Genomic DNA, 14,994 nt, shown 5'->3' with positions numbered 1-14,994 from the left:
TTATGAATTTTTTTTAAATCCAATTGTTTTTTTTTTAAACATATGGACAGTTGCAAACCCGTAATAAAGTCTTCGGAGTACTGTAATTCGAAGCATTGCACGGAGGTACAATGAGTATCTCTCAATATAAGATAATACCCCGTAGTCCGCTATCTAATGCCTACACTGACGCACTACTACTTTCTTCAAACTCTCACTTAATACTAATTGTCGTCTAATACAATTCTCTCTATTCTTCCTTTCGTATAGTGTTTCTTCTTCATCCCCAATCCTTTCAGTACCGTCTCCGCTATCCCCGTCACTCGAAGCTCTTCCACAGCGCTATCTTCTGCTCGTGCATTTACTCTAATATTCCCCATGTTTTCCATCATCTCTTATTCCCCTGTATCAGCTAACCACCCTTACTCTCCAGACTTATCATTTCTACTGTCCATTTTCTATCCCTTGCATCATTCTTCTCTACTATCTTGTCTCTTTTTCCTACCTCGCAACTTCCCATACCTTCTTACCTCTCCTTGCTATACACTCTACTATTCTTTCCATGTCGTTGCTTTCACCTTATCTGTTATCCCCTCCAGGTGATTATAATATAGTCATGTCATTGGCGAGATAAATCTAGAGTTACAACCGCAACATTTTCAATTGCTACCGAATTCTTTACTTTTTATAAAATCCAAAGCTGATTTTTTTTTCACTTACTAGCTAATCTAATTTTTCAATCTAAATTAACCCTGTTTTAGACCTGTCTAAACTCATGCATAAAAGCTAAATTACTATTTAGAAAACATGCACTCGACCATTCTGTGACACCTGTAACCAGTTACCCTATTGGGCACTCGACAACAATACACGATAATGAATCCGTTACACTTGAGAGAAAACTTCAAACCAAACATTGATTCAAACAATAATTAACGTGAAAGGAATTCCATTATTAAATCAAAATTCGTGACAGGTACAAATCATGCAGAAAGATGGTAATACACATTTCAATGAATTGTCTAATCAAATCTGTGTATTTACACTAAATAACACAGTAATCAATGGAGCATTCAGTCCTCATTATATTTCTGTATTGTATAGTAATGTCACTATCGGAATGTGTGATTCATTAAGGTAATTGAAAAGCTTGACACAGAGAAGATGCTAATTGTAACCAAAAATTGTCTGATATGCCCGAAATTACTTGTCGCGAGCTGTCATAGTAACCGGGAACAATAGGCAATTTGTAATTGAGTATTTAAGTGATAACCGTGAGAATATTTCGTGGTGTTTGACTCTTAACTTCTATTTCTTGATTGACCTATTCGGACATAAAAATTCGTCCAGAAGAAGCTAGAAATTTAAAAACTAACCTACGGCTTTTGAAAGGCAATATAATATTGATCAAAAATATTATAGGTTATTAGAAATATCAAAAAAGAACATCAAAAACATACTGTGTTTCTACTCACATAAAAAGCCGGCTCTAAGCCGGCTTTTTTTGTGTTTCCACTGACAAATTGCCGAACCGTTAGCGTTCGGGAACCGTAACGGTTCGGCAATTGAAGATTTTCTCGTTCGGCAATTTATCGGGGGCCAAATGAAAGCCGGCTTTTTCTCGTTCGGCAATAGGGGGCGTACTTGTCTTTCCGGCAGCGCGCGATTTAACGATAGTCTTGTACATCGCGTGCTGTCAATAATGTGCGACTTTATGATCGAGACCAAAGTCGTTCGGGAACCAGAAAAACTCAGTGTAAACGCAACGTGTTCGGCAATAAAGCTAGCTCTAAGCTTTCCTTCACAATTGTCAGTGGAAACGCAGTTATTGTTACTCAGAGTTTCACGCTAAACGATCACATAGCGTGAAACTGAGTAACCACGACATGTTTTTTAGGTTCTGTTTTAATATTTCAATATCGCTTTATAATAATTGATATATTGTGCACTATTTTAACTGTGAAAATATTTTATTATTATTGTATTATTATGTTATTAAAAACATTTTCTAGATCTTACTTTACTTCAACAGAATGTCAGACATATTTCGTTGTAGTCGATCATGACAGGGTCGTTTTATTCCTTAAAGTTGATATATAAGGTAGACAGCTTATTTATTTCTAGGTAAATTGTTATACCCCTTAATTTACGCCACGTCATTTAAAGAAACATGTCTCTGGAAACTTTTGCAACGGTTACAATTATTATTATACTTTACAGATTGGAAATATATTTAGGCAGCAATTTATGGGCCCTGGCTCTACCCATAGGCCTGTGAAAGGTCCTACTTAAAAGTGAAAAATAAGCCCTTTAAGTGCTCAAAATTCATCTCACGGCAACCATCAGACCACCGATCTCGAGATTCTTCGTCCTTTCGGGCCTTGCCTCGGAGAGACACCTGTTTTTTGGCCTCCCTCACAGACATTTTTTAGATAGACGCCCTTGGAAATGTTCACTTGTGATGCACGTAAGCTGCTACAGTAATATATGAAAAAATGAATTTGTAGTGCACGTAACTTGCTACAGAAGTATTTGTAGTCCTGTCTCCCGCAAATAAATCTTATCACAAGTAAAGGGGCATAACTCATTATAAACTTATAGTTAAATTCAGACCACTTTTAATTCATACCACGCGACCCAGAGCCGTATATAGAGCTCTATATACGGCTCTGACGCGACCCCTTGTAACATTTACATGTAATACATCTTCACAATGGTCAAGCTATTACTGCATCTTATACCTTGACTGCAAAGACTACTGTTCTTATATATAGTTTGAAAAAGGAGCGATTAAGTTTATTAGCGAATACAGCCAATCAGAACCCTCCACCAATTCTAAAGACATTTTTTACAGTCTTTGTCAGGGCTCTTTATTCAGTGGCATAGTGACAAAATACTGTCAAATGTAGGATAAGGGTGCATATGATTTTGTTAAAGGAAAATTCATAAAATATTCAACAGTAGCCTTTATTTTTCTGGGATTACACTTTGAATCAATAAGGCAAGAAAAGGCAAAAGCTGACAGCACTTTATTTGTAGTAATATACATTATACAGTAGATATACAAAAATAGACAAAATAGTTAACAAGCGCCATATAAAACTTTTACTCAGTAATTCTCTAATATTGAAGGTAGAAAAATACGATTTGATCTCACTATTGTAATTTAGGTATACTCCATATAAAATACATAAAAACATAATTCTTTTTACAATTTAATAACAAAGTCAGGCTTTCAAATAATCAGTGTAGTACCACAATAGGGTGCTACAACATTCCTGATATTTCAAAGCATAATACAGAATGTTATAAGATATTAGAGTAAATAATAACATATAACAGTATATACTATAATATTACATTAAGTCATTACATATTACAGTATATAATAACAGTATACAATGAATTATTACAATATGTGATAACATAACAGTATAAACTATAATATTACATTAAGCCATTACATATTACAGTACATAATAACATATCAGTATACAATAACATTCTAGTATTCTAGTATGTAATAACTTCTTACAGTAAGATTCACATAATTCAGTGTGTATTACTGTAAAAGCAATAACATATTACAGAATGAAAAAAAACATTCTGTAATAAAATGACTTAAATACAGTATGTAATAACTTATTACAGTAAGCCATTACATATTTCAGTGTGTATTTGTATTCATCAACTGTAAGTGTATGGCATTTCAAATTATAGTATGTCATATTACAGTATGCAATTATAACAGTATGTAATTAGATATTACAGAATGAAATTACATATAACAGTATGCAATTACATATAACTGTATGCAATTACATATAACAGTATGCAATTACATATAACTGTATGCAATTACATATAACAGTATGTAATTACATATAACTGTATGCAATTACATATAACTGTATGCAATTACATATAACAGTATGCAATTACATATAACTGTATGTAATTAGATATTACAGAATGAAATTACATATAACAGTATGCAATTACATATAACTGTATGCAATTACATATAACTGTATGCAATTACATATAACTGTATGTAATTAGATATTACAGAATGAAATTACATATAACAGTATGCAATTACATATAACTGTATGCAATTACATATAACTGTATGCAATTACATATAACTGTATGCAATTACATATAACTGTATGCAATTACATATAACTGTATGTAATTACATATAACTGTATGCAATTACATATAACTGTATGCAATTACATATAACTGTATGCAATTACATATAACTGTATGTAATTAGATATTACAGAATGAAATTACATATAACAGTATGCAATTACATATAACTGTATGCAATTACATATAACTGTATGCAATTACATATAACAGTATGCAATTACATACAACAGTAAACAATTACATATTACAGGATACAATAACATATTACAGGATACAATACCATATTACAGTGTTCAATGACACATTCCAGTGTTCTTACATTACAGTAAGAAATGTTAAATAGGATTGTACAGTAAGATATTACAGTAAACAATAACATATAGGATTGCTACCCATACCAATAGCAGTTTGCTATTACAAAATCATTGTATTTATAACAAAACACATATTTACATATTGCACTTACAAAAATTATATCTTTATTTTCATGTTTTAAGATAATATTATCTTAATAATATCATCTAGATTAAAACATTACAAATAGGTCAGCCTACTTGATATTATTTCCAATATTACTTTAAAAAATTTATAATAATTATATGAAGATAGAGCAAGATAATGTCCAAAATATGATTTATAAAGGGAAAAAAAGTTTTTGAATTAATCCTTTATCTTTAAAAAACACTTTGCAATTCCTTTAGATTGATAGCACTTGAGCAAGGATATAAACTATGTAAAGTAAAATAGATGTAGACCTTAGAATTTATATTGAGCATGTAAAATACAAAGAATGAGACGTTATAAAGAGAAATGGATTTATAATAGCACTTTATGGACATAACAAATTGACAATAAAAATACCACATTAACAAATACACTCTGTGAACACTTCAATTGATGCCATTAAAAGAATAACTCACAGAACTGTGGCATGATTCTAGTTGGCCAATGCATGCAATTTTCAAATGATTTAATTAATTAATCAGAATTTTGATCTACTGGATTAATGGTTATATATAACAGCTTTATAAAACAATAATGAATGAAGTGACAGTTTTCACATAGAAATGTTGCGAAACTTTAACCAGTGATAGTTGTTCCATAAGACTATATCTATATATTAATGCTATGTAAAAATGATTGAAAATCAAAGAACCAAACTAAAGAGGCATTTCTATGTTATTCACTTATCACAAAATAAAGGAATGTGCTAACTTGTGCTAATAATGTGGCTGTATATTAGTATTAGTATATCTATATATTAGTTTGTATGTTTACTATTAGTTTATATATATTTGATTCTATTATATAAACATAAATAAATAAATAATTTAATATTTCAATCAAAAAAACTAAAAATCCAAAACAGCTATCATTGAAAATTTAAAAATTCTGAAAATGAATTTCATTAACAACCTTGATCGAGATCTAACACTGTGCCAAAACTTGAACATAACAAACTTCATTTAAATCTTGAGAAGAAACTTGATTTGGAGACAAAATAAAGTAAATTTATTAAACAAAGTTTATAAAAGACTATTATTGCATTAAACTGCTTATAAAATTTTGTGGAAGAAAAATATATACTCCATGCCAATTTCAAGTCTGCCCTATTCCAATGTCAGAACTTGCATCGACTGATCATAGTGAACCTATTCCAATGTCAAAATTTACATTGACTGATCATAGTGAACCTATTCCAATGTCAGAACTTACATTGACTGATCATAGTGAACCTATTCCAATGTCAGAACTTACATTGACTGATCATAGTGAACCTATTCCAATGTCAGAACTTACATTGACTGATCATAGTGAACCTATTCCAATGTCAGAACTTACATTGACTGATCATAGTGAACCTATTCCAATGTCAGAACTTACATGCCTGATCATAGTAAACCTATTCCAATGTCAGAACTTGCATTGACTGATCATAGTGAACCTATTCCAATGTCAGAACTTACATTGACTGATCATAGTGAACCTATTCCAATGTCAAAATTTGCCTTAAACAACTGACAGTATAATGTACTATTTGTACCTATCTATCAAATATAATAAAAACTAATAAACTATTATCACAAGCCTTCATATTGAGTATTAATAGCAGCTGAAGAACTAGCTTGTTGTTGTATTGGAGGTACTACTGTACTTATCTTCTTCTTTTTACCCTTTTTACTTTCTTCTGGATAATCACTAGACAAATACAAGATCATCATTAAAGGGACAAATTAACCATTTTCGGGGTTGATTTGGATCTTGAATAAATAAAAAGACTCTTCAGAAATACTCAGATGTCGGATATCACAGAGTACTCTGTACTAGAAATGTACAAAAAATTCAGTCCTCAACATAAGAATTTCAATTTCTATTTCTTCATATCTTTTCTTTATATAGCACAGTCTCTACTCTTAAACGCAAATGATATTGGACACATGAATTTGTAGGGTCAAATTTCGATGGTGAACTGTAAATACTATTACTGATAAGCTTAGCTAAAACAATTCCCGTTTCTGACACTAAAGTACGATAGATCTAACAGATCCCGAATCTGTCCCTTTAAATCTGCTTTTCCCACTAAAAACTAAATTCAGTTATCGATCTGTATCACTTTTCAAACATCACATTTCGTTCAAATTTTTGTCCAAAAAAGAAGTTATACTTACTTAAAGAAAGGTAAAACAGCTATAAGTTTTTCTTTGCTAACATTACTAGATAGATCAGCATTTTTCTCCAGTAAATGATTGATCACTTTACGTAAATAACTTTGTAACATTTTTCTTCTAGCTGTAACAACCTTTGGATCCTATAATAACAGATATGACTATACATAATATAATAACAAATATAACCATATGTGATACAATAATAAATATAACCACACATAATACAATAACAAATATAACCATACATACCACAATAATAAATTTCACCATACATTATACAATAATAAATATAACCATACATAATACAATAATAAATATAACCACACATCATATATAATGTAATATAATAATAACAGATATGACTATACATAACAAATATAACCATATGTGATACAATAACAAATATAACCACACATGATACAATAACAAATATAACCATACATAACACATCATATATAATGTAATATAATAATAATTATAACCATACATGATCCGATAATAAATATAACCATACATGATAGAATAACAAATATAACCATACATGATACAATAAAAATAAATAAAAGTATAACAAAACGACAAAGTACAATAACAAATATAACCATTCTGTTATTCCTTTAAAGCAGGATAATTGTAGATAAATGAAGTCAAATCTTTTGAAAATAAAACTAATTCAGTTATAAATTTCATGAACAGAATAAAACCTACCTTGCTACCAATAGTTTTCTTCGGTGGAAACTCAAACTTTTCTATTAATGGGTAGACCTTTTTTAATCTAGTATGTACATCTAGAAACTTACTATATCTTCTATATACATTCCATTCTTCATCTCGGATACGTACATATACCTGATTATATAGGAGACATATTTAGAACATGATAGGACGAAATAATGCAACTAATCCTTGTAACAACTGGCCGAACCAATGTAAAATCAAGGAAATTTAAATTGTTATAAAAGATACCTACAAAATGGTGAAAAAGGCAAAATCCTCTTCTATTGAACACTGATTTTTCAGGTTTTTGTGCACATCAGATACATAATTTCATGTTTGTACACATTACTTAATTTTTAACAATATGAAAGAGTAATCATGAAGATAATTCTACTTTCAATTTTTTAATGGAATTTTAATAACTCTACATAATTTAAAATTTCATATATATATGAACAAGAAAGAAAAAGTGAAATGTGTCTATACCTGATAAACATGATGACTGTCTGTTTTAGAACCTCCAAGAAAGGCTGATGGTATCCAAATATTAATCAAACATCTAGATATTAATGAAGACTCTAGATCACCTGATAGAGAATCATCTGAAGACTGAGCATCATACGGTAACTAAAAGAGAATTTTATATTCCATTTCCTATATATCATAACTGTAGCTTAATGGGGAGGGTAACATACAATGTACTATATTACTATATCATAACAAGTACTTCATCAAAATCTGATAAGAAATATTTCTTTATTGAATTAAAAAGAGATTTTCTAGCCTTTTTGCATGCATCAGTACACTTTAAGCTTCAATTGCATATCAGAATATCTCTGGTTTCATTAAGTCAAGCAAAATCATAAAATGACACTGAATGACAAAGAATAATTCTCAAAACTAGCAAGTTTTAGTCTCAGAATGAATAAATAAATAATTTTGAATATATATATATGAGAGAATAGAACTGTTATACTAAAGCCTACTTACTGGTCCTCTAAGATCAGTTAATTCTTCTTTAAGATTTCTAATAACAGCTTCTTTACAATTTATCTGTCTATGTAATAATTCATTGAATTCCATCAGTTCACCATGCATTTCAGCTACCTACAATACATTATCATTAAGCTTATACAGAATATTATTATCATTATACAAAATATTATCATTATTATACAGAATATTATTATCATTATACAAAATATTATCATCATTATACAGAATATTATTATCATTATACAAAATATTATCATTATTATACAGAATATTATTATCATTATAAAAAATATCATTATCATTATAAAAAATATCAGAACAATTGAAGGAAATGAAAATGGTAGATACAGTACTGTGTGATTCTCATTCATTTCAAACTTAATAAGAACCAGGAATTGGTTTGGCATTTTAGGAAATCAAAAAATCAACGAAGATATAATATTTTGTTACCTGAATGAGTTTTTTCTCATATTCTGAGGCTTCATGACTATAATCTATAGATGGTTTGGCTGGTGGGATGATAGGTTGTGGATCTTCTAAAGTAATTCCTATATTTTCTACAATCATATGACAAATTTATTTAGCTTAGACTACATAATGTGCAAATTTCTTATAGACAAAATACTTGAGCTCCAGGGGCACTCCTCTAATGCTCTGATGCACAAAGTTCATAAGCATCAGACTATAGCAGGGCCAAATAAAACATAGCAAGAACAATTTTGAAAATCTACGGAGCCCCTAAGGCGCAATTGTAAACATATTTATTTATTATTTCGTTTAAACGAAATAATAATAAAAAGTGTTGAAAATTGCGCTTAAGGGGCTCTGTAAAAATGATTAAACAATAATTACATTAATTTAAAAACCTGTAAACAATATAAGAAAAATCTCTTGCATTTTTCATCATTTTGAAGCGAGTCAACAGAAAATGCAGATAATAAAAAAGTCAGAAATTACCCTGAGTATCATCTTTAGCACCTTCTGTACGTAATAACTGGACAGCATTAATATATTTTCTTAATTGATGTTTTAATAATTCATTCTCTCTGCAAATAATAAATCATAATAATCATACTATTAATTATTTCAACTTTATCAGCCACATTCTTCACATTGTCAAACTATTCCGGACTGCATCTTATACCTTGACTGCAATAACCCCCTTTCTTGTATCATTGAATTTTGTAAATGAAGCAATTGATTGGATTTACACTAACCAATACAACAAATAATTTCTTACTTTTGCAATGTTTCATTTTTGGCTATTTCTTTATCTTTACTGAGTTTAAAAGATATTTTCATTTCTTCTATTTCAGCTCTTAAAGTGGAACTAATCTCCATCTCTCTATCTAACATAGCTTTTAATGATCTAAAACACATTAATATTCTTTTAATTTGTCTGCAGTTATATAAGGAGTATAATCTATGTGCCATGACATTTATCAGTGGGGAGAATAAGTCTGTCATAGATATTCATATAAAAAGCAGTCAAAATGCCAATCTGAATAGTCTATAAAATGCTTAAGACAACTTAAAAGTTGACTCTAAAGATGAATTTTGGACCAAAGCAAAACAAAACAAACATGAAAACTATTGTCAAAACAAGGCTAAGGAAATTTTGTTGATGTCAGTAATCAACTTACTTGTTTTTCTCTTCAACTTCATCTTTTCTTAACATCATAGCTACTACAGCTTGTTTTAAATCTTCTATAAATAACAATATTACAGGTAAATAACAACTTAGATACATACCAGAAGATAAGCTTATAGATAATGATGTTTAATTTATATCATATCTGTATTAAATACATACCAGAAGATATAAATTCTGATCTATTATTTAATATTATATCTGTATAAGATACACACCAGAAGATATAAATTCTGATCTATTATTTAATATTAGATTAATACCAGAAGATATAAATTCTGATCTATTATTTAATATTAGATACATACCAGAAGATATAAATTCTGATCTATTATTTAATATTAGATACATACCAGAAGATATAAATTCTGATCTATTATTTAATATTATATCTGTATAAGATACACACCAGAAGATATAAATTCTGATCTATTATTTAATATTAGATACATACCAGAAGATATAAATTCTGATCTATTATTTAATATTATATCTGTATAAGATACACACCAGAAGATATAAATTCTGATCTATTACTTAATATTAGATACATACCAGAAGATATAAATTCTGATCTATTATTTAATATTAGATACATACCAGAAGATATAAATTCTGATCTATTATTTAATATTATATCTGTATAAGATACACACCAGAAGATATAAATTCTGATCTATTATTTAATATTAGATTAATACCAGAAGATATAAATTCTGATCTATTATTTAATATTAGATACATACCAGAAGATATAAATTCTGATCTATTATTTAATATTAGATACATACCAGAAGATATAAATTCTGATCTATTATTTAATATTATATCTGTATAAGATACACACCAGAAGATATAAATTCTGATCTATTATTTAATATTAGATACATACCAGAAGATATAAATTCTGATCTATTATTTAATATTATATCTGTATAAGATACACACCAGAAGATATAAATTCTGATCTATTATTTAATATTAGATTAATACCAGAAGATATAAATTCTGATCTATTATTTAATATTAGATACATAACAGAAGATATAAATTCTGATCTATTATTTAATATTAGATACATACCAGAAGATATAAATTCTGATCTATTATTTAATATTATATCTGTATAAGATACACACCAGAAGATATAAATTCTGATCTATTATTTAATATTAGATTAATACCAGAAGATATAAATTCTGATCTATTATTTAATGTTAGATACATACCAGAAGATATAAATTCTGATCTATTATTTAATATTAGATACATACCAGAAGATATAAATTCTGATCTATTATTTAATATCATATCTGTATAAGATACATACCAGAAGATATAAATTCTGATCTATTATTTAATATCATATCTGTATAAGATACATACCAGAAGATATAGATTCTGATCTATTATTTAATATTATATCTGTATTAGCTCCATCACCATCAGTTCTTTCATATCTATAAAACAGATATAAAGTTTTATTACTAGCATCTTACAAGAAGGGCAGAGGTGTTAAAGTAATATGTCATCTAAAAAATATATTAGATTTTATTGATCTTAAATAAGTTAGTCAATACAAACTAATTTTTTAAAATCACCTTGTAATGTTATAACTATTATATAATATAATATAATGTATATTTTGTATAATTATGATAATATTTTGAATAATGAACTATTAATATTTTGTATAATGATGATAATATTTTGTATAATGATAATAATATTCTGTATAAGCTTAACTAGCCGCTTTAACACTAGTATTCATCATTTATTATAATTGATTTATAAAATTAATTTGTTTTCAGATAACCTGATATGTCAAGGGTTTATCTCAAGTTAACAGAAAGTTGGAAACATGTGATTGAAGAATAATTACCCATTTGATATAGTATTGTCTAATCTTCTATCATCTTCTGAATGTATAGATACGGAATCACCTAATCAAAAACAGAAAAGAAAATAAATACATACATAATTAGCATTTTTGACTATTCTTGTTGAAATCATGCTGTATTTATTACATGATGGTTAAATTGGAAGTAGGAAATTTCCAAATCAAAATTGGAATTTTTGACAATGATAGCCAGCATCTTCTAGAATTACAGAAAATGAGTAAATGATGACTGAGTCCAGTTGCATCTGACTTTCTTCCTTACCTGATATATTAAAGGCAGGTTTTGATTTCTCTAGTGGTAAGAAACTATCATCTTCTAGAGGTTGTCCTGAACTTGTTAATGGAGTGAGTGTTGAGCTTTAATAAAAAAAACCAAGGTATTTAAAATCGTTATCTTTTAGTTAACTGAAATCTTCGAACTTCAGTTACTCAATCTGATTAAAAAACATGATTTGGTGCTTTATGCCTGTGATGTACCATTGTTATGCAATGCAGGATCATAGAGCCCTTAACCTAAGAACGGACAGTGATGTTTGTAGCTGAAAATTGTTCAATTATTGATTTAGGTGAAAGTTCAACTTACTTAAAATCAACATCTTCTGAACTAAATGATCCAACACTTGATCTTGATAAACCATCAGCTGATAGATTTGATGCTGAACTGACGTTACTAGATATAGATTTACCAAAAGCAGAGTTTTCACGTTTGACATATTCTGAATGCTGCATTTTCTGTATTGGAATGTTCACAACTTCTGACACACTTATATTCACAGAGTTTACTTCTGGAGTTATTTCCCTTTGTACTGTCTCTTCTTTTTTAGAGTCTTTTTTCTCCTTTTTGTTATTGAGTGTGTCTGCTTTATTTTTACTTTTCACTGGTGCAATATTATTGTCAATGTCTTCCTCGTCAAAACTTACAATATTTGCTATTTTCTTCTTCTTTTTCTTCTCTTTTCTTTTTTCTACAAAAGTTAACAATTCTTTGGTTAATTTTACAGACAATAGAACACTAAAAAAGCTTTAGTTTAAAATATAGCATGAATTGCAATTGTATTTTTAGATGCCATTTACCAAATTTAGCCAGTGTCAGCCTCAGTGTGTGTATTAATATTGTGCCTTATTGTAATCTTACACATTCTGATTAATTTACAGATCTTTTTTTAAGTGAGCTTCATTCATGAGCAAACTATTATCCAGGTCTCCATTTTTAAAGGAAATGGTTTGCAATTTCAGGTGTTTACTTGGGTCTTGAATATAAATGAAATACTCAATTAAACTTTTTCTATATATGTCTTTTCTATATATATGGCAAAGTCTTACGAAAAGACGAGTTGCCATTTTAACATATTTTCTTATTGTAAGATTTCTTTAAAAACAGGGTCAGTATTAAATCTTCATTGGTTTTCCTCTTGCACTAAGAAGAAAAAACATACACAAAATTGTCTTGCTGAACTATTTGAAGAAACCTACCCTGAACTACTATGGTGTCACCAGCTATAACAGGTTGTGGTTCTAACTCTTGTTTTTTAACAGTAGGATTTGATATATTACTAACATGTACTGTATTACTAGATTGATGTGTTTTATTTAGTTCTGTTCTATCTATAGTTATAGCAAATAATATAGAACCCAAGCCTGAAATTCAAAACAAATATCATTTCTATAATCTTATTAAAATTAGAACAGACAACCTTACAGTATGCGTTGAAGTTAGTTTTGATAACATAGCAACAAGGACTGACTCCTTGTGTCTTTTTTCAACTATTATAAGATTTTTAACGTGCAACAACTGCAGCACAACAGACCTGAGATCGGTATTTCATTTGAATTGCTGGTTTCATTTTGGTCCTATGTGACAAACATTAACCATTAACTAAGAGAAGAGTAAATACCCACCTGCTGCCATCATAGGCAACATGCTACTTCTTTCTTCATCTCGTAAAAACGCCCAATCTTCATAATATTGACTAAAACATACAGAATTATTTCATTTTTTAAATATATTACAAATAACATTTTCAAATATTGATCAGGAAGCTTAATATAAAGTATACTATTGCCAAAAGATTCGGAGAGGAGACAGCTTGCAGACAGGGTGCACAAACCAAATCGTGTATTTTCTGAACAAAACTGCAAAATTTGGTTATCTTCGTGAAAGGCTTAGCTCAGTCTTCATAAATAAAGAGGAAATATTGATTATGAGTCATAATTAAAATAGAAAATGAAAACTTTGAAAAAGTCATCTTACCACATCATAACAGTTTACATCAACTTGTGAATGATACACAGATAATCTGTAGAAGACTTGACCGTGAATAATCTAGCAGATAGGACACACATAACAAAATGTTCAATGCTTGTAGGACATTCATTCTTACCTTAATAAGTCAGCTTTCTCTAATAACATATGAGTATATCTTTCTAGTGAATGTTCATTAAAACTGGCACGTAACCATGCTCTACCTCTACCAGTATCATTCTCTATACTCTTTAAATTACTAAACCTCTGTATTTCATGTTTAGTTAGATGTTCCTTTACATAGTGCCAGTACACTGAAAATAAAATTGTTTCTGGTAAATTCGAGAATTATTTGTCTCACTGATGAAATTCTGCACAAAAACTTTTTCTTGAGTGCAAGAAATTCTGACTTTCTATGACTAGTGTGCATCTTAGTTTTTGCTTTATTACCAGATGGTTCATAACTGTTTTCTAGCTATTGGTATAATTTTTCAAAATAAGGTTTGTCTATAACTGCAAAAATCCTGTGATAAGTACAGTTGTAATAGTCTACTTGAGAGAATGTTAAACCTTTTAGCAAACTTAATTTGTAGACAAACTGGATATCTGATTTTTATTCTGAGAGTTATACCGTTAGCTGAAGTTGAAATCTATATGATATGTTTATAAAGCACAGATT

The 14,994-nt window shown here is 28.9% G+C and overlaps 2 protein-coding genes across 2 annotated transcripts; both read right to left on the bottom strand.

Moving 5' to 3' along the window:
* Positions 1–6,805: 6,805 nt before the first annotated feature.
* On the bottom strand, positions 6,806–10,272 carry LOTGIDRAFT_108564 (hypothetical protein; the record flags this gene model as incomplete). The annotated part of the gene is made up of 8 exons (XM_009066854.1): positions 6,806–6,949; positions 7,518–7,658; positions 8,013–8,153; positions 8,517–8,633; positions 8,973–9,070; positions 9,480–9,568; positions 9,763–9,891; positions 10,166–10,272. 8 exons carry the CDS (start codon positions 10,270–10,272, stop codon positions 6,806–6,808), a joined length of 966 nt encoding a protein of 321 aa, XP_009065102.1.
* A 1,017-nt stretch (positions 10,273–11,289) lies between these two features.
* Positions 11,290–11,484, bottom strand: LOTGIDRAFT_108051 (hypothetical protein; the record flags this gene model as incomplete). The annotated part of the gene is made up of 1 exon (XM_009066853.1): positions 11,290–11,484. One exon carries the CDS (start codon positions 11,482–11,484, stop codon positions 11,290–11,292), a length of 195 nt encoding a protein of 64 aa, XP_009065101.1.
* Positions 11,485–14,994: the final 3,510 nt, after the last annotated feature.

The sequence above is a fragment of the Lottia gigantea genome, assembly GCF_000327385.1.
Source record: "Lottia gigantea unplaced genomic scaffold LOTGIsca_8, whole genome shotgun sequence".
NCBI classification, from domain to species: Eukaryota; Metazoa; Mollusca; class Gastropoda; family Lottiidae; genus Lottia; species Lottia gigantea.
Note: the sequence above shows the minus strand (reverse complement) of the source record. Positions and strands in the feature narration are given on the sequence as shown.